Here is a 24,968-nt window from a genome sequence, read left to right on the forward strand (position 1 = left end):
AAAAATGATAATAAAAAAAAAAATACACTAGAACTTCTAGTGAAGAAGCCAACAAATTAAAATGTAATTAAATAATAATAAAAACAATTTTTTCCCATCATGTACGTAATAATATCTGTTCGTTTTAAGTTCCAATATTGCTCCTTACTTTCAATTGAAAAAACATGTTTCTACTATTTAATTTCTGATCGTTTTTAAATAATGCAGGGAAATCCAGCGCCCCCTTTATGAAAAATTCTCCTCCTACAAGAAAAATTCATCTATTGAAAGATCCTCTCACATATCTCCTCCCGACTCCTCCCACACCAGAAGAAATCCTCCCTTGAAAATGTCGGTATATTTCGCAATAACCAATACAATATGTAAAGAATGTGCAAAGTTCACAACTTGCAGCCTTTGCCCTGAGGACTGTGGGGGATTAAGCCATCCTCAAAGACATGGTTATTAGATTTTTGACGATGCTGAACAAAATTGGCTATCCCAAAATTTTTATCAGGTGACTTTGGAGAAAAATAAGAGTGAGAGAGGGCCTAGTTACCCTCCAATTTAAAAAAAAAAGATTTTTTACTATGAAAAATGGATTGGCTGTGTAAGATTTCTCATACACCGGCACTTAGTCTATTCGAATGAAAATGACACTTTGTTGGTAATAACCCCAGTTTAAATTGTAAATTTTCCTTTAAAAAAGTCTCAAATTGCAAACAATAATGATATACGGCATTTGGTTAGATACGATCACCCCATGACAAAAAAAAGAAAGAACGAAGATGCCACCCATATTATAACAATGATTCAGCTTCAAGAGTGTCAGTGGATGTAATAATTAAAACTGCCACAAATGCCATTTTTTTTATTTTCAGGAGAGCCAAAAAACGGAAAAAAGATTTCGGCTGTGGTGGCTCTGAAGAAAGAAAGACGATGCTACCCATATAATAACAGGATTTGGCTTCAGGAACAACATCGGCAGTGATAACTAAAAGTTCCACAAATGCCATTTTTGTAAATTGTCAGGAGAGCTAAAAACGGAAAAAAGTTTTTCATCTGTGGTGGTTCTGAAGGCTGAGGCTAATAAGGATAAAAGGAACATATCCTAGACCAACCTTTTTAGCTATTTTCAGTAGGATAAATCAAGTTCAAGTATACCGAGCCAATTAAAAATTATTCCATTTTATGGTGTATGCCTCCGTTTTTCATGACAAAAAAGGAGGCAAACACAATTCACCATGTTGTAGCTTCAGAAGATAATCCTCTTCAGTCATGCTGATTTGTAACAAAACATGATAAAAGAGACACTTACGCCACTTAGAGGCATATTTCTCTTTTAGTCTTCGTAACGATACAGGGTAATTCAAACTGTGACATTTAATTCATCGTGCTTAGTTTACTTATGAAACTTACATAACTCATTTTCAACATAAAAGGGCATGTGGCACACTTATAATTATCATAGCCAAGCATGGGTGGGCTGAGTAAACCTCAACTGAAGTACATATTGCTAGTTATCAGTCGTTATTTTACCAAAGGCTCGTTTTTTTTCGTGTTTTTTTTGCGGAATACATCCAAGCTATGTCTTTATGCAGATTTAATTCTAGGTGCCTCTCTGAACAACCCGCTCTACATTCAAAAGTCTTTTTTATGGGTTTCAAAATTATAGATCTATCCATAGTTCTTTTTATAGAATTAGTTATCACATATAACGAAACTATGAAAGACAGAGAAATTGCATAAACATACAAAACAGATAGACTAAAAAAAGAAAATCTTATTTGGCGATATTGAAGCTATGACCACTCAAGGTTTTCTTGATAGCACAAAAGTAGCAACTTTTAGTTAGGCAAATAATCATAAGAAAAACAGTTCAAAAAAGATAATCAGATGACATACTACGAACAAACAGTTAAAAGTACAAAAGTACATTTGGGTTCTCTTAACCTTTTCTAACTTGGATATCTGTTTAAGCCTTAGTTTATCAAAAATTTTCATACTGTGATATCAAATTCCTAAGGTATTTACATCGCATAAATTAAAATTGATGATACAATTTTAGTTGGAAAACTGGTGTAGTTTATTCCAAAAAAAAAACATTGGCGACCCTGCTTCCATTACGTGTGACAAAAAATTTGCATTCATTTTATTTTAGTTTAGAAGCAAAACACAATACTAACCTGGAAAAGGCCCCAGTCGTAGCTTCCACTCGTTACTCCACTTCCACCGTTTGGTCCACCCTTTGCTGCAGTATTGTAACTGCTTTCATGTTTGACAAGACAAACCCCTTAAATATAAATGGTGCCTTATTAACAATACGGTAGCAAAAAAATATATCATGCTTTTTTGTTTCATTCTGGTACTCCACTTTGCTGTTCTGGAAAAAGATTATTATTTTTACAGTAACAGAGTCTGGTAAAATCAAAAACAAATTGTTGCTAAAATTAACGAATTAAGAATAAATTTTGAGCAACCACTCGGATTTTATGGAAGAAAGACAATAATTTTTTTTTTAGTTAATGCCATTGTAAATAGTTTTTATGCGTAATTGAAATTATTTCCATTAAGTCTGTTAGGATTTTACTAGGACTCAGAAATTCCGTATTGCAATGAAACTTTAATAATAAGAGAATACATTAATATTCAATAGAAATGGTTACTAAAAAGTTTCTTTATTTGTGTCATTTATAGTCTTATTGTGTATTCTGTAAAGGGGTTTTCACCTTTATATTATTTTTTTTTCTATTTGTTATTACGTTGCACTAATTTAGATGACTAATTTATTTTGCATTGATTTGGTGACTTCAAAAATTATGACACAAGTAATTTATGTTGTGACGCAAGTCAGTCTATTCCCAATGCATTTCACAATAATTGGGTTTGAAGGGATAACTAAAATAATCAAACTAGAATAATTACAATCATCACAGCTAGAATAATCAAAAACGACTATGATAAGAACAAAATATAACTGAAATGCAACACCTAAGGAACAAAAACTAGAATTTTGGTGAAAATCTGTTTTGTTGGATGACTTAAAAGACAAATTGTAAAAGTTTGACAAAATCCCAAATAGGATTTATATATAGTAGTATATATATATATATATATATATATATATATATATATATATATATATATATATATATATATATATATATACATATATATATATATATATATATATATATATATATATATATATATATATATATATATATATATATATATATATATATATATATATATATATACGCAAAAGGCGTTTTAAGTAGTTTCATAATGCCTAGAGGACAATTAAACAACTTAGACCATCATATAAGAAAAATGTCTAAAGTAAAGATAAAAGAAAATCAAGAACAAGTATATACAGTCAGAATGATTCCGTCAGCAGCAATTGGAAAGAGTATAAAACATAAGTGAAGAAAAAAGAAACACACGGTTCGAAACTAAGCGGCAGCAAGAATTAAACTACTCAAAAACAAAGCTGAAGAACAAAGAAATATGAAGCTAAAAGATATATATATATATATATATATATATATATATATATATATATATATATATATATATATATATATATATATATATATATATATATATATATATATATCTATTTATATATATATATATATATATATATATATATATATATATATATATATATATATATATATATATATATAGCGTTAGATTAATGGCCACCACAAGAAGTAATAACAATTAGCACCCTAAACCATTTTAACAAAACAAAAGAAAGCAAAACAAAACAAACAAACATTTTACTTTTATTTTCATATTTGAATTCAGAAGCCATTTATAAAAGTGAACTTTTTTTCGACTATTGTGGCTAGTTTAACATGGTTCTTATTAATTTTGATTTTTATGGTGCCACAGTACCATTCGGGTCATAGTATTGGGGTTGCAGCTTCCCCAAAAGGTCAAAAGAGTTATTTAGTTTACCCTGATTTTACCTAGTAAAATACTTAAACCAATAAATACTGTTATACACGTAGGCATTACTATTGTGTAAATTATATGAGGTTTGTTTAAGACAAGAGAAATGAGCAGTTGTTCAGTTAAAGTCTCTACCTATCTGTTAGTTTCCTACTACTGGTTAAACTTTGCTTATTTTTCGAAGCTTTTGAAAATTTAAACGATTTTTTTTCTGACTCCAATAAAGTCAACAATGTCATGTGATGAAAACAGTTTGTTAACTTTGCGGGTGGTTCTATCAATTTTGAAGACGCATGTGGAGCCGTCTATTAGCAACTGGAAATTAGTAAAAATGATGAATGTATTTGCTATTTATAAACGGATAAACAGTGTCGTCCTTCCACCAAATTCAAGTTAACTATTCAATCGACAAAATCATATACATGTATTGTGCGACTAAATGTACTGTGCTGCCTCAAACCGACCTAACTCTCATAAAAAATCTAATGATTAGAAACAAATTATAGAGGTGACTCTATTCTAGGACCTATCTACATTCTAGGACCACTGGTTCGATACGATCACCCCTCGGGAAAAGAAAAAAAGAACAAACAAACAAATAAACACGCACCTGTGATCGGTCTTCTGGCAAAAAATACGAAATTCCACATTTTTATAGATAGGAGCTTGAAAATTCTACAGTAGGGTTCTTTTATACGCTTAATGCGATGGTGTGATTTTCGTTAACATTCTATGACTTTTAGGGAGTGTTTACCCCTATTTTCCAAAATACGGTAAATTTTATCAGGCTCGTAACTTTTGATAAGTAAGACTAAATTCGATGACAAAATTATATTTATGTATTGTGCGACTAAATGTACTGTGCTGCCTCAAACCGATCTATCTCTCTTAAAAACTTAAATGATTAGAAACAAATGATAGAAGTGACTCTACAATATGAAGTTGGAGTTACCTGTTTTCAACGTAAACAGTACGGGATGGAACAAGGGAATGTTGATCTTTGGGTTTTTCGTCTATGCTAACCAAAATGGCTATCTCACAATTTTGACCCGTTGACTTTGGGGAAAAAATGAGCGTGGGAGGGGTTCTAGGTGCCCTCCAATATTTTTGGCAACTTAAAAAGGGCACTAGAACTTTTAATTTCCGTTAGAATGAGCCCTCTTGCAACATTTTAGGACCACTGGGTCGATACGATCCCCCCCGGGAAAAGAAAAAAAGAACCAATAAACAAATAAACACGCATCCGTGATCGGTCTTCTGGCAAAAAATACGAAATTCCACATTTTTATAGATAGGAGCTTGAAAATTCTACTGTAGGGTTCTCTGATACGCTGAATACGATGGTGTGATTTTCGTTAACATTCTATGATTTTTGGGGAGTGTTTACACCTAATTTCCAAAATACGCCAAATTTTCTCAGGCTCGTAACTTTTGATAAGTAAGACTAAATTCAATGACAAAATCATATATATGTATTGTGCGACTAAATGTACTGTGCTGCCCCAAACTGATCTCTCTACCTCAAAAAAATAAATGATTAGAAATAAATGATAGAGGTGACCCTACAATATGAAGTTGGGATAACGTTTTTTCACTGTAAACAGAACGGGATGGAACAAGGGAATGTTGAGCTTTAATGACAACATGTTACATTCCGCCGTTTTTTTTTTTTTTTTTTTTTTTTTTTTTTTTTTTTTTTTTTTTTTTTTTTTTTTTTTTTTTTTTTTTTTTTAGTAGTGGTAATAACGTACACATTTTTGTTTTTCGAGACAAAAAAGAAATTGCGTTTCAAAATAAATTGAGGTTGTGCATTTCAAACAAAAAAGAACAAAAAGAAATTCCGCATTTCGAATGCCGTTAGCGGTGATGAGAGAAACAAGAAAGAAATGAAAAACAAGTCTTACAATCTCCTAGGGTTGATCTACTAAAGCCATAGGTATTCAGTAGAGTTCTTGCCAGTTCACAACGCTCATAAACCTTTCCATGGGCTACCGAGATTAGGGAAAGGCACAAAACGAAAGCAGCAAAACCTTTCATTTTTCCTATTAAATCTGTAAATGACAAGATCTTGAAAAAAAAAACACTCCTTTTATAATGAGGCTTATTATTTGTTTTGATAAGGTAATGCAAACAAAGTTTTATCATTAAACAGATGCACAGAAAGAACAATAAAATTTCCTTCTTTGAAAACAAAGGTCGCATGTAGACAAACATTCGGAAATAAATCAGAATAACATAAGATGGCAAGTGATAACCGAATCCCACTTATTTGCTCAGTTCAGTTAAAAAAAAACAGGTTTTTTTTAACTGAATTTAAATAGCAATATTAAAACTTAAAATGAACAGAAATTATTCCATACATGAAAAGGGCTATCCCCCAATACTTCAATCATTATGCTAAAGTTTTTTATTGCTTTAAAAAGTAGAGTTTTAACAAAGAGTCAAACTCAGGTGAAAAAAGTACAATGTTGACTTTTTTTCCAATTCAAGAAATATTCCCATGAAATACGAGGTTCTTTTGACTAAAACAATAAGAAGCTTTTTTAAAAGTATTAAGAATCTAAGCGTAAAGAGTGAGGTGTTTAGGAGGGGACAGCCCCTTTCATATACGGAATAATTTCTGTTCGTTTTAAGTTTTAACGTTGCTCCTTACTTTCGGTTTAAAAAAACTTGTTTTTATTAAATGTCTGAAAGTTTGCCCAAATATTGCTGGTAGAATCTGATTCACAGCGTAAGAATCATTAAAAATTTCCTCTGGAAAATTCATCCCCAGAAACTACCTCCTAATAAAATTTCCCCCCGTACAAAGTAACTGCTCTCCCCCATAAAATACTCCTCTAGAAATATCTGTATACTTTCCAATCACCAATAAAATTTGTAAAAAATAGGCACAGTTCATAGCTTGTAGCAATTTCCCTGTAGGTGTTGGGAGAGTTGGTCAAGTCATCCTCAAAAACATAGCTATTAGATCTTCTGATTATTTTGAGCAAAAATTGGCTATCTCAAACTTTTTATCAGACGACTTTGGGGAAAGAATGGGAGCGGGAGTCCTCTACTAGTTTAGTCGATTGAAAATGAAGGTAATTTCTGATTTTTATCCATGTTGAAAATCCCCTGAGAAAAATTCACCCCCCCCCCCCCTAAAAAAATGCCTGTATAGTAAAGCATAAAAATACTATACATAAACAATGGGTAGATTCTATAACTTACAGACCTTTCTCCACGGACTGCGGTGGTAAAATGAAATTTCAAACCTATTTTAACACCCTGAACTCCTCGAAAAGTTCGTTCATTTTTTTCACACTTTTATCTAAAGTGCTTAAATCATCAGCATAATTCAAGTCCAGGGTAATTTTATTTCCCAATTTGATTCTGGGTTTCCTCATTCGCTTTCCTGTGCTCCTTAAGACAAAGTCCATCAAAATAATCCATGTCAGTATACATCAAACATAACCCTGCTTAACTCCTGATTTAATACGAAACCAACTACTATTCTCATATCTGCAGCAGTGCTACCGCACGCCCATCATTTCCCCAAATATATTCTAACAAAATTTTGAGATAAACAATACCCTCAACATTTAACGCTTCAGTTATTGCGTCTTTGAGGATGACAATAACTCCACAGCCCTCAGGGAAAGGGCTTTAAGTTACTTTAATTTCCCATTTTAAAAAAATAAGGTTTTTAAAGAAGGGGTGGCTATATAAACTCCAGAGGGGGCTCATTCAATTTGAAATCAGAAGTTCTATTGGAGGGAAAACAGCCCCTCATCGCGTCCTCTTTTCCAAAATGCATCCAATTTTGAGATAGCCATTTTATTCAAAATTGTTCAAATATCATATAACAAGGCTTTTTGAGCTAGAACAAACCCTTAGGATGTAAGTTATGCCACGGAGGTATTTAAGGTTTTTATGGAAGAGATGGTTGTATATACTTTAGAGTAGGCTCATTTAGTTTAAAATTGCAAGTTCTAGCTCAGTTTTCCGTCAAAAGTAATGGAGCACAATTAGCCCTCCCTACCCCCCCCGCCCGGCTACCCTCCCTTCTCACCAAACACATCCAATTGTAATTGTGATATAACAACTTCGTTCAAAAAAGCATATAATAATGCCTCCAAGGTCGACTCAGTCCCCCAGAGTCCTGGAGAGAGGGTTGTAAGCTGGGCCCTGGGAACATATAAAGTGCTTATGCAGTGGATGGTAATGTAAACTTCAGATGGGTCTTATTTGATTTAAAATTGAATTATATAGTGCTTTTTTAAGACTGAAAAATGATTTCATGGCAACCAGCCTCCCCTCCCCCCGCCTATCATTTCCCAAAAAAAGTATCTAAACAAAATTTGGGACATCTGTTTTTCAGTATTGTCGAAATGTTCAGTTTGTACACATCTGGGGGTGTCCCCCCTCTTATACGGCCCTAAAGGCAAGGGGTGTAGACTAGGTACCTCGTTTTTTGTTTTCATATAGTATATGTGAAACTACTACCAAAAAGGCAATATTTGCAAGCTATAATAACTATAGCTACCACTGCATCTACTACTACCACAACTATTACTACTACTACCCCTACTATCACTGAAACTCCATAATTCCCTACAAATCAGACCTCTTCCGGAATTTCATATTGTAACCGCAACAGGTTCTAATAATAACGACCAAAATAACAATCGCTTGCAAAAGACTGTTGATAAGTTAAACTCAATTGCGATACCTGACGCCATTCCAAACGAACACCCAAAATTGCTCATCACTCTAGTTCAGCTTAAGGAGAGTATCGATTTTAATAGTTCAGTATTCCAAACAGAAACAGAGAGAATATCTTTTTATAATAATTCTTTGCTTCATGGATTTGTGTATTTTTTTGCAATTATGCTGGCTCTCTATTTAGCTAGTCTAGAAATTTTTTTCTGTTTTCTTTTAAAGAAAAGAAACGAGAAACACGTGAAAAAAAAACACGTGAAACCGCAAAATAATGTATGATAACAATTTGTGGAAAACGTTACAATATAAGAAACCACAATTCTTTTTCTTTTATTTTCTTAGTTAACAGTCGCACTTGTTTATATGTTATTGAGGAATATTCTTTAATTCTTGTAAATAATGGAAAATCTAACTGTCTTATTACCAATTAATGAGCAATTAGTGGAAGAAGTATATTTAGTGCGAGAATTTTTATTTAAATGGGTACAGGCAGCAGCCACAGTGGGGTTGGCACTTCGTTTTAGTGACGGAGCATTTCAGTTACTAAAGGGAGAATTTATAGATTGTATAGAATAGGGGTAAAGTGAAATTTCAGTTTTGGGTCAAAGCAAAATGAATTCGATTGAAGGTCCTTGCGAGTGCCGCAACATGGACCCAAATTTTTTTTCCAAAAAAATGTGTATTTGGCTTGGCGTAGGGACAACTAGAGTATCCTTTAACGCTAAGCAGGATAATTGTAGATCATTGGAAATAACAAATGAAGAAAGGAGAGATACAGCTAACCACCATTCGAACTGTAACTGTTGTTGTAATTTTAGTAGGATAGAAGGAAAAAGCACCAAAGTAGGTAACTTGCAATTTGATAGAATTGTTGACGAAATGATTATGGAGCAGATATGGAAACGAACATTTTGAGGGGAGTTTTCAATCAAAAATCAACATGACATGGGTGAATCAGAAACTGGCGATAGTGTGAGTTTGGATATGTTGTTTGATGACACTATAGATAATACGTAAGAGTTTGTGCACTGTCCAAAATAATGTTTAAATACATCCAATAATATTTAATTTGTCGAATAGTCTTTATATTATGGCTATTGCTTCATGTAATGTGTTATATAAGATTACATACACGAGATTACGGTATAATAATTTCTGAAAGCTGTATGCCTTCAGAATTTTTAGTTCTTTTTATCATATATAAACCATGCTATTTTTCAGATCATAGAAATGTAGGACACTTACTTATCAAAGCTATACAAATGCATAAGAGGAATGCAGCATTGCTACAATCTGACACGCTCCAAGCAATGATAATTGAAAAAGGACAGCAATATTGACGAAAAAGGAAACGAAGAATTTTAGGCTAAGTTATTGATATACACTAGAGGAAGGTAATACACTGCAGAATAGAGCTTAGATGTATTCAAAAGAGCCGTACTGGTGCCCGCGGGAGTTTCCCGTTTTCTTAAATTGTGGGAAAAACACTGTACGGGTCACGCTCTTTCCATGTGATCTTCCTTTGTTCAGTATTTTCCACTAGTAAAGTCAGTGTCAATACAAAAATAGCAAATGTAACAATCTTTTTCATTCAATGTCACTATAAAATTTAAAAAATCTCCTTGCTCATATAACTTTGTTTATGCATTCCAAAACTCAGGAAGCCAAATATTTTTCTATGATGATGTGATTTTGAAACAAAATAAAAAAAAAGATGTAAATGGGAATAAGAGACTAAAATCACTTAAATTTTGTTATACTAAAGTTGAAATTTCTTTCTTAATAGTTTCTTAGGAATTCGTTCTTTCGCACTAAGTTCGGTACGGGTACCCTGCATTTTACACTAGATATGAAAAAAAGAGATTTTTTCCGCAAACAATTGTGTGGATTTGTCATGTAAGGGCTTTTTAACCAACCAAATCCCATAGATGGTGTCCCACAAAGATGTTTCGATCGAAAGAGGCATGCAAATTTCATAAAACAAAAACGCGCAGAACAAATCATATAGTGTTGGGCAGACACTGGTACTAATAAATCCAATTGAAAAGGAATATTCTTTTTCAAAAACCCAATTAAATCCCATTTGAGAATCTTTATCAAGTTTTAGCCGGTTCGTCGCACATCAGTTAACCACAAAAAAGTAGCTGGCTCGGGAAACGTGTTTTTTAGAAAAGTATAAAAAGTAAATTTTTCTAGCCTTGGCTCTCTTTGGTTTCAAGTCTTTTGTCTTCTAACCATTTGTATCTATACTGCGAAAAACGATATAGTATAAATCTGAAGTAAATGTGGTTTAGGTGTTTTAGGTTTTGTTAGGCGTTCTTATAAGTGTTATTGGTTGTCTCGTGCTTGCCTTGCATTTTCAATTAATACCGTAGTTGAGAGAGAACATTGGATTTCCTTTGTTTGAACTTGGTCAAGACCCAGCGCATACTTGCCTAGGCATTCGGGTTTGACTGTGGTGTTGCCGATATAACGTTTGCGGCTGCTAGTACTGGGTGCTTTGAAATCGTTGGGCAAGCCCTGTCGAGAGTTAAAGACCAACGAGGAAGACTCACTTCAGACAGATGACCATTAAGCTAGTACAGTCTTCAGTTACAGCGACCCGAGTGACCAAAAACCATTACATGGTAAATTGGTTCAAAACTCCTGCAAGTTTTCGTTCCTTAGCTTTTGAAAAGTTTCACTATTTTTTCAAATTTTGACCGGATGCACCCCTATATAAGGGAGCAAATCGGGTCAAAAATTGAAAGGTTTTGGTTGCTGAGCTTTTGGAAAATTTCACTGTTTTTCCCAAATTATGGCCCGATTTGACCTTTCATAATGTGGTAAGTCGGGTCTAAACCTTCCAAATTTTCATATCTAGTTAAACACAAATTTCTCTCTAAATTCCCAGGATTGTACACATTTTTCCAAGCTTTCTGACTAAAACCATTTTTTTCACTCAGTATTTTTTGCAAGAAATTGACAGAATCGAATGGTGAAAAATTCGAAATGGTGGGGTGGGATAAATCGGTCAGAACGTTTGGAGAGTTATGTGTTAACATACCTTTCAAGCATTGTGGAGTACCCAAAAGCAATTTTCTTCCTCACAATCATTTAACCCGCCCTATTTGAATGTTTTGAAAAGCTCTATTTTCGCTAACTATTTTGTACACAGAAGCTCTGCCAGATAAGAGAGGACAGGGTTAAATTGATGAAGGTAAGCTTTAGTATAGTGCAACAATTTAATTTCTTAAAAAAACAATTGCAAACCTAATCTCTGAAGCTAGCAGAAAATTGCTAGTTTGAATCAATTGATAAGCATTTTGAGAATTTTCTGTCTGTATTAGAAGGAATTGCTGTTTAATGATCCCAAAAATGCAATCAGAGCAATTAACAACTAGAATCATTTTCAGTAGCCCATGTGATTTTTGTATTATTTAATATTTACAATAGGCCTCACAATATCCTATTTTCAATAGGCTATTGAATATACAATGCTAAAAATTATAGGCCCAAAGATCAATTCTAAAAAGTAATGTGGGGGGTAGATACTGTGTTTGGTAAAATTCTAGTTAAGTGACTTCTTGCTATCTCAGAAGGGGGTTAGGAAAAATGAAACTTTCAGGGATGGGTCTACAGGCTAAAGTATGTCCTGGGAAGGTATTTTTGAAGTACCTACCTCTACTCCTTCTCCCTATTGAGAGCCCTGACCTCTGATGACCTTTAAAAATATGTGTGTTATAAAAGTGAAACCTTGCAAAATAGATCCTCTGCTAGAACAAAGTACAACAAAATTGTTTTCAGCTTCATAACTTTTCTCAATCCCAATTTATAATTTTTTAAAGATTGGCTAATTAATAAATTTCCTAAATTTTCAAAAAAAAAACTTTAGATATGGCTCAGAATTATGTTCAAATAACAGGAATTGCACTTTCAGAACTAAAGGCAGAGAAACTACAACTGGTAACTGAAGGTAAAATGTTGTTGTGTCAAAATTTCAATAGGTATAGACCTGTCATGTATGTGAATTTCAGGGTCCTCTAGATGGAGAAGGAGTAGAGATAGGTACTTTAAAATACCTTCCCAGATATACTTTAGCCTGTAGACCCATCCCCAGAAGTTTCATTCTCCTAACCTATCCCCTTTCTGAGATAGCAACCTATCTGAGATAGTCACTTAACTAGAATTTTACCACTGTGTTTAGTGACAGCAGTTTCAAAATAATTTTAATGTCAATTGCAAAATTATTAGTGAGTTTTTGCAGTTGAATAGCAATTTTGGTATGAATGGCATAGAATTCTTGATTATACAACTTTTTGTTTGTCAGGGGGGGGTAAACTTTCATGAGTTGACCCAGCACAAACAATCTACTGTGGGAGCATGTTTTCAAGGTCTCAAATCTACTACTTGTCTATTTGTAAGGCTTCTTCACATAGACAAGGATAGCCTAGATATTGTGTCTAGAGACATTAATTACTAGTAGGCTAGTTGAAATAGAAATTCTGAAACTTTATTAGCCTATTTTTGTAATTAATTTGTAAGTTGTGTAGGTAAATTTTTAATTGTTCATAATTTTGACTTGTGAATAAAATAAACATAGGCTACCACTTGATGCCTGTTTTTATGTTCTTTACAAGTATAATAACTGCTTCAATCACAAATTCAAATTTAAGCACTTGACTTAGCCTAACTATAAATAATTTTGGTGCTGAGAAAATGTAGTGTACAATTTTGTCAAAAACAACCTAAAACACATACTTTAATTGAAAATTCAGGGTCAAGGAAGAAGAAAACAGCTTAATATTATAAAGTTTATTTATCCAACTTCATTGTGGAAAATCAGTGCTTGTGGATTATACAGGCTAACATTAAAAAAAAATGTATCTATAATGAAACACTAAGTTTGAGACCACTGTTTTAAAGTTGGTGACCAATGTTTTAAGCCTTTTTTACACCCAAAAACTAGAAATATTTTGGTCATTTTCAACAGCTCAGAAAGTACTTAAATTTGAATTTGCAGTAGAAGTGATTACTATATTCATAAAGAACATAAAAAGAGCATTGAGCAGTATGATCAATTTATTTGTAATTTAAAAATATGAAAAAAAAAATTGAGTGTTTTGCCTTAGAAACAAGAAAGCAGTTGAGGTATTACCTTGAAATCATGTTTTCATGATTCATGTTTCAGCTTAATTTTGGTTTTTCTTCAGTTCATGTAAGTCCAGTCATCTCAATCAACAAAAAATTCCATTATATAGAATCTTGCAAGATTATTACCAGGACTAGCTCTATTTAATTATGTTTATATTTGTTTAGGTAATTGTAATTTTTTGTAAAAAGTGTGGTGAAGGTCAACTACTACTACTGACAACTCACTAGCATCAAGCTGCCTCAGGCCACATAGCTATGCTCCTTCTTCATCCCAATCTATTGAAAACCTCCCTCTTTACACCCTCCCAGGAAGTTCCTATTTCCCTTAAATCTTTCTTTATGGCATCCTCCCACCCCAACTGCAAACAACCTGCTTTCTGTTTTGCCCTTGACAGTTGACCAAAAGGATTATAGCAAAAAAATTCATCCCTGCAACACCACAAACATAGAAATAAACACACACCACATACCCAAACATAAAAAATACAAACTATCAAAAATACTAGATAATAAATGCTTAAATAATAAATATTATGTACTATATAATAAATAAAATATAATAAATAATTAGAAATATATAAAATATAAAAACAAAAAGGAAAGTGGGTGATTGGATCTTTATGAATTTTGATATTTAGAAGGACCCTGTGACTCAGAGCTCTTATTTTAAATCCCAACTGGCATTAAGCCTCTAATTTTCTTTTTAAATCAGTCTATTGATACTTGGAATTTTGCTTGAGCTCTTGGCTCTTCCAGCCTTGTCACAAGCACCATATGAGCTCTTAGTTCTTGTTATTTTAAGAATGATAACTATTTAACTTTAAACATTTCTTTCTTGAGATGCAAATCCCAATTAGGCTTGGTGGGGATAGAATAGCTGTTGTGCATGATAAATAATTGAATTCTTTCAGCCAAAGCTAATGCAAAGAGCCTTACAACTGCCATTTTGGGAGTCCTAACCTGCCAACTTTTAAGATGAGTATAGGTTGGATGTGTTTTAAAGGTAGTCTTAATAGCCTTTTTTGAATTTTTCAAATTATATTACTCCAGTCACTTCCTGAGATCACCAGACAAGATAGAAAAGCTTAGTCTACCATCATCATCATTTTGCCCCAGTTAGGTCATAATGTTCAACAGGGCAAGTGTATTCTAAGAAAGGTTGAAATAATATACATAAATCTAAAGAGACTTTGATTTGCTGAGTATCTAAATTTTGAAAGAAAATAGTAAGAAAAAAGTGAGCTTGAATTGCAGGGCTGTATTTAGGATTTCAGTTTGGGATCAGCTTAAAGCTGCCTGAAGCTCAAATAATTATTAACAATCAAAACTATTATTATTAGAGCCTCCTTATTTATTAGTATTTATGTGTAAGGTTATTACTAAGCTAATGTATTGTTATGTTACAACAAAAAGAGCTTGGTTAACCAAGGAGAAGAGTTGCTAAGAAGCCTTGCCATAAAACTGGATTTGATATGAAATTGCACAAACACTCTTAAACCTTCTTTAACAAATGACAAGTATTTAATTCCTTGCCAAGCTTCCTTAGAATATCATTAGTTTCCTCTGTAACATCTCAATTTGTAGCAATATTTGTGAACCCAGTTAATCTACTTTCTCAATTCTGGAGGTGTGATTTCTGCAACTTTAAAGTATATTTATACACACACACACACACATATATATATATAATATATATATATATATATATATATATATATATATATACATATATATGTATATATATATATATATATATATATATATATATATATATATATATATATATATATATATATATATATATATATTATATATATATATATATATATATATATATATATATATATATATATAAATGTAGTGTCTGTCTGTCTGTTACACTATTTACAATAAAAAAAGGAAAAAAACTAAAAAAAAAGAACAAAAAACAAAAAAAAACTAAAAAAAAAAGTAAAAAAAAAAACTAAAAAAACTAAAAAAGAAAAAAAAACTAAAAAAAAAGAAAAACTAAAAAATAAAGAAGAAAAAAACACTAAAAAAGAAAAAAAAACATAAAAACTAAAAACAAACTAAAAAGAAAAAAAACTAAGTAGAAAAAAAGAAAAGAATATTTTTTTTCTTAGAAAAGAAAAAAATAAGAAACTGAAAAAAATAAAAATAAAAACTAAAAAAAAGAAGAAACTAAAAAAAAACTTTAAAAATAAAAAAATAATAAAAAGAAATTTCTAAAAAACAACAAAAACTAAAAAAAAGAAAAAGAAAAACTAAAAAAGACAAAAAAGTAAAAAAAATATAAAGAAAAAAGCGACAAGGTAGTTAAAAGCGACAACACAGTTAAAGCAACAATGCTGTCAGAGTGTTAGAACAGAATGTCAGAACAGTTAGAATGCAACACAAGCAACAATGAAGATCCATATATAGAAGCCCACTGCATGTATATATATATATATATATATATATATATATATATATATATATATATATATATATATATATATATATATATATATATATAAGTTGAGACATTCAGGCTATTTAGGCAAAAGTAACAACTTAGGATTTAGGCTACTCTCAGAAACTTTCACATGTTGTTATAAACTATAAAAGATAAAGAATCACATTTACAATGCAAAATACCCTTGTCCCTAGTATCAAAGACGGTATTTTCACGTAAGATCGTATATATTCAACTAAATCGTTTTACTGTGGCTTATAGAGGGTTCAGGCATTTTTTTTTTATCTGTATGTCTGAACTTACCACAAGTGTATATTAATCCTTGAAAGCTATGTAACCTGTGTTATGAGTCTTCACAATTTTATACATTTATAGGGATGTGTTGGTGTTGCTCTGTTGTGAAAAATTTGATTTAGAAACATTCTATTTCTCTTGTATTTGTAGATTAATCCAGAATGGCTGAAGAGAGTAACCTTTTAGACATTTCTATTGTTAAACAAGGTAAGTCGAACTTTGTCCTTCTTTTTTCATAATCATCTTCTGTTGTTCCAAGATGTAAAGAAGTAATAAGTACATCTGTGCCACTTGCAGGAGGGGGGGGGGATTTGCTTGCACAGTCCAAACCAAAACATGGTGCATTTTTGGCCAGATATTTGGAAGAAAAAAAAACAATGAGCAAACCACACCACATAGTAACCAAAAGTTCAAAAATGCATTTAAAAAAAAAAATGTCTTGTGAAAAAAATTACCACTTGTAGCTGATTCAGGAATGGTATATAATATTTTGATTAATCTCAACAGCAAAATGTTATTGCCAAAACAGTCATTAGAATTTCGTAAAAGAGCCTGAAACTCCTTGAAAATGGTGTCAGATTAAATTGAAAAGTGAAATATTGAAATCGCCAGGGTTCAAAACCCTTACATAGAAATTATAGGCCCTCTCTCTTCCCCCCACCTTGAACAACAACGAAAATTACTTTTTTACTATGTTATGGTGTGTCTGTATTTGATTTCTTCTATCTTTTCTTTGACATTAATGAGGCACAAAAACATCACAGAGAGCTGATTAAGGACTTATCTGAAAGAAAATTTTTATATCTATGTGTTTTTTATGAATTTCACTTGATAAAGGCATCTTAAAGGGCCATATGGCGCCAAGAACGGCACTTTTGGTGTTATTTTGGAGTGGAAAAGCTAGGAACTATGAAAAGGGTAACTTTGTAATCTACGAAGTTTAAAACCTTTGGCCTCAGATTTATAGTCCCTCTGCTTTTGTACTCCCCCTCCCAGCCCCATTAATAAGTTTAAAAATCATCTGCTTACTAGCAGAACAAGAAGGCTACTGCAACATTGCTGGAGAGGTTTAATGGCTGATTTCAAAGCTCTTGATCTTATTAATGTGTTTTTATAGATTAAATAATTTTTGAAAAAAGTTTTTTCAACTGAAAGTAAGGAGTAAACATTAAAACCTTAAAACTAACAGGAATTATTACGTTTTTCAGGCGGTTTGGCCCCCTCCTCAACACTGCTTTTCACGCTGAAGTTTGTTTGTACTTTTAAAAAAGCTTCTTATTGTTCAATTAAAAAATTTAACTTGATATCTTAACTGTCATCAAAATTCTCTTACTTAAAGTTACAGTTACTGTTGGCCTGAATCAATTCTTACTTAAGTTGAAATCACCTCCAATATCAAAGCCTCTGGAACATCTGACATTAGCTTTTCAATCCCTCTGTTCATATGAACCTCATTTATTGACTCGAAAAAAAACTAGCGCCCACAAGATTTAAAGTTATACAAAAAAAAATGTGAAATACTGGGTTCCCAACTAAAAGGATGGAATCTTTTTCAAAAGATTACAAAGGTCTGCATTTATAGTAATTCTGTACTTACAGACTATTTTACTTAAGGAAATGGCTAAGTGTTTTGTAGTGTAACTTAAAAATTAATGGCTGATTTCAAAGCTATTGATCATATTGATGTGTTTTTATAGATTAAATAAATTTTACAGAAAAGCTTTTTCAACTGAAAGTAAGGAGGAAACATTAAAACTAACAGGAATTATTACGTTTTTAAGAGCGGTTTGGCCCCCTCCTCAACGCCATGCTCTTCACGCTAAAGTTTGTTAGTACTTTTAAAAAAGCTTCTTATTTTTCAAATTAAACAACCCTTGTGTTTCAGGAGTTGTTCTTATAGAATTCAGACAAAATTTAGGCTTGAGCATAAAGAGCAAGGTGTTAAAGAGGAGACAACACCCCTAAAATACATAATAATTTCTGGTTATTTTATGTTTTAATGTTGCTCCTTACTTTCAGGTGAAACAACTTGTTTTTTCTGTTTAATTTCTGATCTTTTTTAAATGATGCCAGGAAGCCTGGCTCCCCCTCCATGGAAAAATCCCTCCTCCCCCCACGGATATATCCTCTATACAATTCAATCCTGGTGAAACTTTACCACCGCTAATTATCCCTAAACATCTCCACACGAAGTAGAGTTGGCAAAGAGAAAGCAAGACAAATACGAAGAATCTTTTATAGGAATTTTTGCAAATTCTCCCAGTGAAAAAGTTCACTCTCTGGAAACTTCCCTTCCCATAGACAATTCCCCCGATGGAAAATCCCCCAGTAAACCCCCCCCCCATCTAAAAATATATGCATTCTTCCCGATAATAAAATACTATATGTAAACAATGGGCAAGTTTTATAACTTAAACATATTTCTCCTGGGGAATTGGGGGGGGGGGCTATGTTATCTCCAAAGGCTTAGTTTTTGGGCCTTTCAACTATGCTGGAAAAAATGCCTATTTAAAAATTTTGATTGGACAATTTTGGGAAAAAGGATTGTGGGAGAGGGCCTAGTCACTCTGGAATGTTTTTGGTGACTTAAAAAAGGTACAAGAACTTCTAACTTTTCTTTATAATTAGTGCTCTCTCAAGATTCTAGTACCACTGTGTTGATACAATCACCCCTGGAGTAAAAAACAATAATAAATAAACATACATCTGTGAGCTTTTTTTTGCAAAAAATACAAAATTCTTTAGTTTTGCAAATAGGAGCTTGAAACCTCTACAGAAGAAGTAGCTATTGCGGTGAATCTGATGTTGTGATTTTTGTTAATATTTTTCGATTTTAGGGGTGATTCTTTGACCCTTCCCCTTTTTCCAAAATCAACATTTTCTCAGGCTCGCACACTCTAATTAGTAATATTAAACTTGATGAAACCTATATATTTGTAATCAGCATTATAATCCTACTCTTTTGATAGATCTATTGGTATTGAAATTTCGCTTTTTAGAGTTTAGGTTACTATTGAGCTGTGTTGCTCTTTGCTTACAGTTTGTTACCATGAACTGCTTGATTCAAAATAATAAAGCTATTGTAAAGCAAAATATGTCACTCCTGTGCCATTTCTGGAGTTGATAGGGTGGGAAGCATACAAACTGCAAAATGATCCAGAAATTATGTTTTTTTTATGTCAAAAAAGAAATTTTGCCACTGCAAAGAAGTGTTTTCTGCTTCAATGTGCGACAAAATATCATTTTGTACCAAAGAGTGTTGACATACCAGGAAATGTAAATTCTAAGATAGCTTATCAATTTTTCATGATTTTATACTTTACATAGGAGTATCTCAGGAGATTTTTTTGTATTTTAATAAAAATTTTGAAGATTTTGATTACTTTAGGCTTAGAATGGTAATACCCCTCCGGTATTTTGGAAACCAATTGGTAGAAATTCTCTTCACGTAAATGAATTAAAATTGTGTTAAAATACTATATAAACTCACAATAAATAGGCGTCGATTTGCATAGGGTTGAAGGCAAGCGCTAACTTCTTTTAATTTCCATACACTCCCTAAACAAATTATCTAGCTATTTTTTTTTATCATCCTTTCCCTTCCTAGGAAAAAAAGTATGACTTCCAATTTAGTTATTTCTTATGATATATCATCTGCAAACACACTCGTATATCAGTAGTATAAAAAAGGGGGGAAATCGCCGAGTGTGTATCCCTTTCATTCCACTTCCATCACGGCGTAAGCGTAAAAATGCACAATCATTTATTTTCCCATTCGTTTATTGTTTTGACAATAAACAGCTGCAGTCCTGCCGTTGACGTTTGTTTACCAAGTGTGATGTCTTGTGTTATTATGTGAACATGTTATTATGTTGTGTTATGTGATTTTAAGTGCTATTGTTTTGAAATAAACAGCTGCATTGTTGTTGTTGACGGTTGTTTTATCATGTGTGATGTTTTGGTTTATTATATTAACATGTTATTATGTTGTGTTATATGATGTTAAGTGTTATTGTTTTGAAATAAACAGCTGCATTGCTGCCGTTGACTTTTGTTTACCAAGTGTGATGTTTTCTCTTATTATTTTAACATGTTACTATGTTGTGTTACGTGATTTTAAGTGTTATTGTTTTGAAATAAACAGCTGCATTGCTGTTGTTGACGGTTGTTTCACCAAGTTTGACGTTTTGTTTTATTATGTTAACATGTTATTATGTTGTGTTATGTGATGTTAAGTGTTAGTGTTTTGAAATAAACAGCTGCATTGCTGTTGTTGACGGTTGTTTTACCAAGTGTGATGTTTTGTTTTATTATGTTACCTTCTGAATTATGTTGTGTTATGTGATTTTAAGTGTTATTGTTTTGAAATAAACAGCTGCATTGCTGTCGTTGACGGTTGTTTTACCAAGTGTGATGTTTTGTTTTATTATATTAACATGTTATTATGTTGTGTTGTGTGATTTTAAGTGTTATTGTTTTGAAATAAACAGCTGCGTTGCTGTTGTTGATGGTTGTTTCACCAAGTTTGATGTTTTGTTTTATTATGTTAACATGTTATTGTGTTGTGTTATGTGATGTTAAGTGTTAGTGTTTTGAAATAAACAGCTGCATTGCTGTTGTGGACGGTTGTTTTATCATGTGTGATGTTTTGTTTTATTATGTTCACATGTTATTATGTTGTGTTATGTGATGTTAAGTGTTATTTTTTTGAAATAAACAGCTGCATTGCTGCCGTTGACTTTTGTTTACCAAGTGTGATGTTTTCTCTTATTATGTTAACATGTTACTATGTTGTGTTATGTGATTTTAAGTGTTATTGTTTTGAAATAAACAGCTGCATTGCTGTTGTTGACGGTTGTTTCACCAAGTTTGATGTTTTGTTTTATTATGTTAACAAGTTATTATGTTGTGTTATGTGATGTTAAGTGTTAGTGTTTTGAAATAAACAGCTGCATTGCTGTTGTTGACGGTTGTTTTACCAAGTGTGATGTTTTGTTTTATTATGTTACCTTCTGAATTATGTTGTGTTATGTGATTTTAAGTGTTATTGTTTTGAAATAAACAGCTGCATTGCTGTCGTTGACGGTTGTTTTACCAAGTGTGATGTTTTGTTTTATTATATTAACGTGTTATTATGTTGTGTTATGTGATTTTAAGTGTTATTGTTTTGAAATAAACAGCTGCATTGCTGTTGTTGACGGTTGTTTCACCAAGTTTGATGTTTTGTTTTATTATGTTAACATGTTATTATGTTGTGTTATGTGATGTTAAGTGTTAATGTTTTGAAATAAACAGCTGCATTGCTGTTGTGGACGGTTGTTTTATCATGTGTGATGTTTTGTTTTATTATGTTAACATGTTATTATGTTGTGTTATGTGATGTTAAGTGTTATTTTTTATAAATAAACAGCTGCATTGCTGCCGTTGACTTTTGTTTACCAAGTGTGATGTTTTCTTTTATTATGTTAACATGTCACTATGTTGTGTTTTGTGATTTTAAGTGTTATTGTTTTGAAATAAACAGCTGCATTGCTGTTGTTGACGGTTGTTTTACCAAGTGTGATGTTTTGTTTTATTATGTTACCATCTTATTATGTTGTGTTATGTCATTTTAAGTGTTATTGTTTTGATATAAACAGCTGCATTGCTGTTGTTGACGGTTGTTTCACCAAGTTTGAGGTTTGCTTTTATTATGTTAACATGTTATTATGTTGTTTTATGTGATGTTAAGTGTTAGTGTTTGGAAATAAACAGCCGCATTGCTTTTGTTGACGGTTGTTTTACCAAGGGTGATGTTTTGTTTTATTATGTTGTGTTATGTCATTTTAAGTGTTATTGTTTTGAAATAAACAGCTACATTGCTGTTGTTGACGGTTGTTTCACCAAGTTTGATGTTCTGTTTTATTATGTTAACATGTCATTATGTTGTGTTATGTGATGTTAAGTGTTAGTATTTTGAAATAAACAGCTGCATTGCTGTTGTTGACGGTTGTTTTACCAAGTTTGATGTTTTGTTTTATTATTTTACCTTCTAAATTATGTTGTGTTATGTGATGTTAAGTGTTATTGTTTTGAAATAAACAGCTGCATTGCTCTCGTTGACGGTTGTTTTACCAAGTGTGATGTTTTGTTTTATTATGTTACCATCTTATTATGTTGTGTTATGTGATGTTAAGTGTTATTGTTTTGAAATAAGCAGCTGCATTGCTGTCGTTGACGGTTGTTTCATCAAGTTTCATGTTTTGTTTTATTATTTTAACATGTTATTATGTTTTGTTATGTGATGTTAAGTGTTAGTGTTTTGAAATAAACAGCTGTATTGCTGTTGTTGACGGTTGTTTCACGAAGTTTGATGTTTTGTTTTATTATATTAACATGTTATTATGTTGTGTTATGTGATGTTAAGTGTTAGTGTTTTGAAATAAACAGCTGCATTGCTGTTGTTGACGGTTGTTTTACCAAGTATGATGTTTTTTTTTATTATGTTACCATTTTAGTATTTTGTATTATGTGATTTTAAGTGTTATTGTTTTGAAATAAACAGCTGCATTGCTGTCGTTGACGGTTGGGTTACCAAGTTTGATGTTTTGCTTTATTATGTTACCATCTTATTATCTTGTGTTATGTGATTTTAAGTGTTATTGTTTTGAAATAAACAGCTGCATTGCTATTGTTGACGGTTGTTTCATCAAGTTTGATGTGTTGTTTTATTATTTTAACATGTTATTATGTTGTGTTATGTGATGTTAAGTGTTATTGTTTTGAAATAAGCAGCTGCATTGCTGTTGTTGACGGTTGTTTCACCAAGTTTTAAGTTTTGTTTTATTATGTTAACATGTTGTTATGTTTTGTTATGTGATGTTAAGTGTTATCGTTTTGAAATAAACAGCTGCATTGCTGTTGTTGACGGTTGTTTCACTAAGTTTGATGTTTTGTTTTATTATGTTGTGTTATGTGATGTCAAGTGTTAGTGTTTTGAAATAAACAGCTGCATTGCTGTCGTTGACAGTTGTTTTACCAAGTCTGATGTTTTGTTTTATTATGTTACCGTCTTATTATGTCGTGTTCTGTGATGTTAAGTGTTATTGCTTTGAAATAAATAGCTGTATTGCTATTTTTGACGGTTGTTTTACCAAGTGTGATGTTTTGTTTTATTATGTTAACATGTTATTATGTTGTGTTATATTATGTTAAGTGTTATTGTTGTGAAATAAACAGCGGCATTGCTACCGTTGACTTTTGTTTACCAAGTGTCATGTTTTGTGTTATTATCTTACTATCTTATTATGTTGTTTTATGTGATTTTAAGTGTTTTTTTTTTAATAAACTGCTGTATTGCTGTTGTTGACGGTTGTTTTACCCAGTTTGATGTTTTGTTTTATTATATTAACATGTTATTATGTTGTGTTATGTGATGTTAAGTGTTAGTGTTTTGAAATAAACAGCTGAATTACTGTTTTTGACGGTTGTTTTACCAAGTGTCATGTTTTGTTTTATTATGTTACCATCTTATTATGTTGTGTTATGTGATTTTAAGTGTTATTGTTTTGAAATAAACAGCTGCATTGCTGTTGTTGACGGTTGTTTCACCAAGTTTGATGTTTTTTTTTATTATGTTAAGGCCGTGATTAAGTAAACTTGAAAACATCGAGCTTCAAAATTGAAGTTATGTTAGCCTTCTGTCTTTTAATTCTCTAGAGACCGTCGGTTGTCAAAACTCAAAATAGCACCAATTATCAAGTCTTGTCAAAAGTTTTGATTGACAGCTTCCTTTGGTGAGATGCTTCAGCCGACAAATAGTGATATATTTGGCTGCGTCTTGCAAAGCTTGGTTACCGACCAAGGGAGAAGAGAAAATGAGCAAAAGAGCACTATCATTCTCAAGTACAAAATGCCCATGTATATGCAACATTGACGGCATGCATAGAGTGCATTTTAAAATTTATTGCTTTTTCCAATTTTTTTTCCTAGGGATAGGCTATTTAAAATACCTCAGTTGATTAATTCGAAACTAAATGCCAAAATTAGTTGAAAGCTTTCTTCGAGGATACTTAGAAAACCAAAGGTTTCTTATAAATTAAATAAAAAAAATGACTGAAAGTAAGGAGTGACATTAAAACTTAAAACGAACAGAAATTACTTCGTATATGAAAGGGACTGCTTCCTCGTGAACGCCCCGCTCTTTACGCTGAAGTTTTTTACTGTTTTAAAAAATAGAGTTAAGAGAAAGAGTCAGACTTTAGCGTGAAGAGCGGGGCGTTGATGAGGAAGCAGCTCCTTTCATTCATGAAGTAATTTCTGTTCGTTTCATGTTTTAATGTCACTCCTTACTTTAAGTTAAAAAACACTTGTTTTTATTTAATTTAATTTCTGAACGTTTTTTAATCAATGCATGTTTTGATTTATGCTCTCCGCAGATGAATAATTAAAACGAAATTTGCAT

General features: G+C 32.0%; 2 protein-coding genes across 4 annotated transcripts in view; one reads left to right on the top strand and one right to left on the bottom strand.

The window, feature by feature from the left end:
• Positions 1-6,022, bottom strand: part of LOC136029954 (lysozyme c-1-like) — a 9,354-nt gene extending 3,332 nt beyond the window's left edge. The window contains exons 1-2 of the mRNA XM_065708504.1: positions 5,847-6,022; positions 2,166-2,272 (exon numbers count right to left, since the gene is read on the bottom strand). Of these exons, the coding sequence (XP_065564576.1) occupies positions 2,166-2,272; positions 5,847-5,979 (240 nt within the window). The 5' untranslated portion in view covers positions 5,980-6,022. The remainder of the gene's footprint in view (positions 1-2,165; positions 2,273-5,846) is intronic.
• A 5,347-nt stretch (positions 6,023-11,369) lies between these two features.
• The window catches only part of LOC136029951 (zinc finger protein 271-like), a 59,268-nt gene continuing 45,669 nt past the window's right edge, over positions 11,370-24,968 (top strand). The window contains exons 1-2 of one of the 3 annotated variants that reach the window (XM_065708501.1): positions 11,370-11,842; positions 16,676-16,732. In XM_065708501.1, coding sequence (XP_065564573.1) covers positions 16,687-16,732 — 46 coding nt within the window. In that variant the 5' untranslated portion in view covers positions 11,370-11,842; positions 16,676-16,686. The remainder of the gene's footprint in view (positions 11,843-16,675; positions 16,733-24,968) is intronic. The other 2 variants (XM_065708502.1, XM_065708500.1) reach the window with 2 other exon arrangements.

Source organism: Artemia franciscana, chromosome 8, assembly GCF_032884065.1.
Source record: "Artemia franciscana chromosome 8, ASM3288406v1, whole genome shotgun sequence".
Classification (NCBI taxonomy): domain Eukaryota; kingdom Metazoa; phylum Arthropoda; class Branchiopoda; order Anostraca; family Artemiidae; genus Artemia; species Artemia franciscana.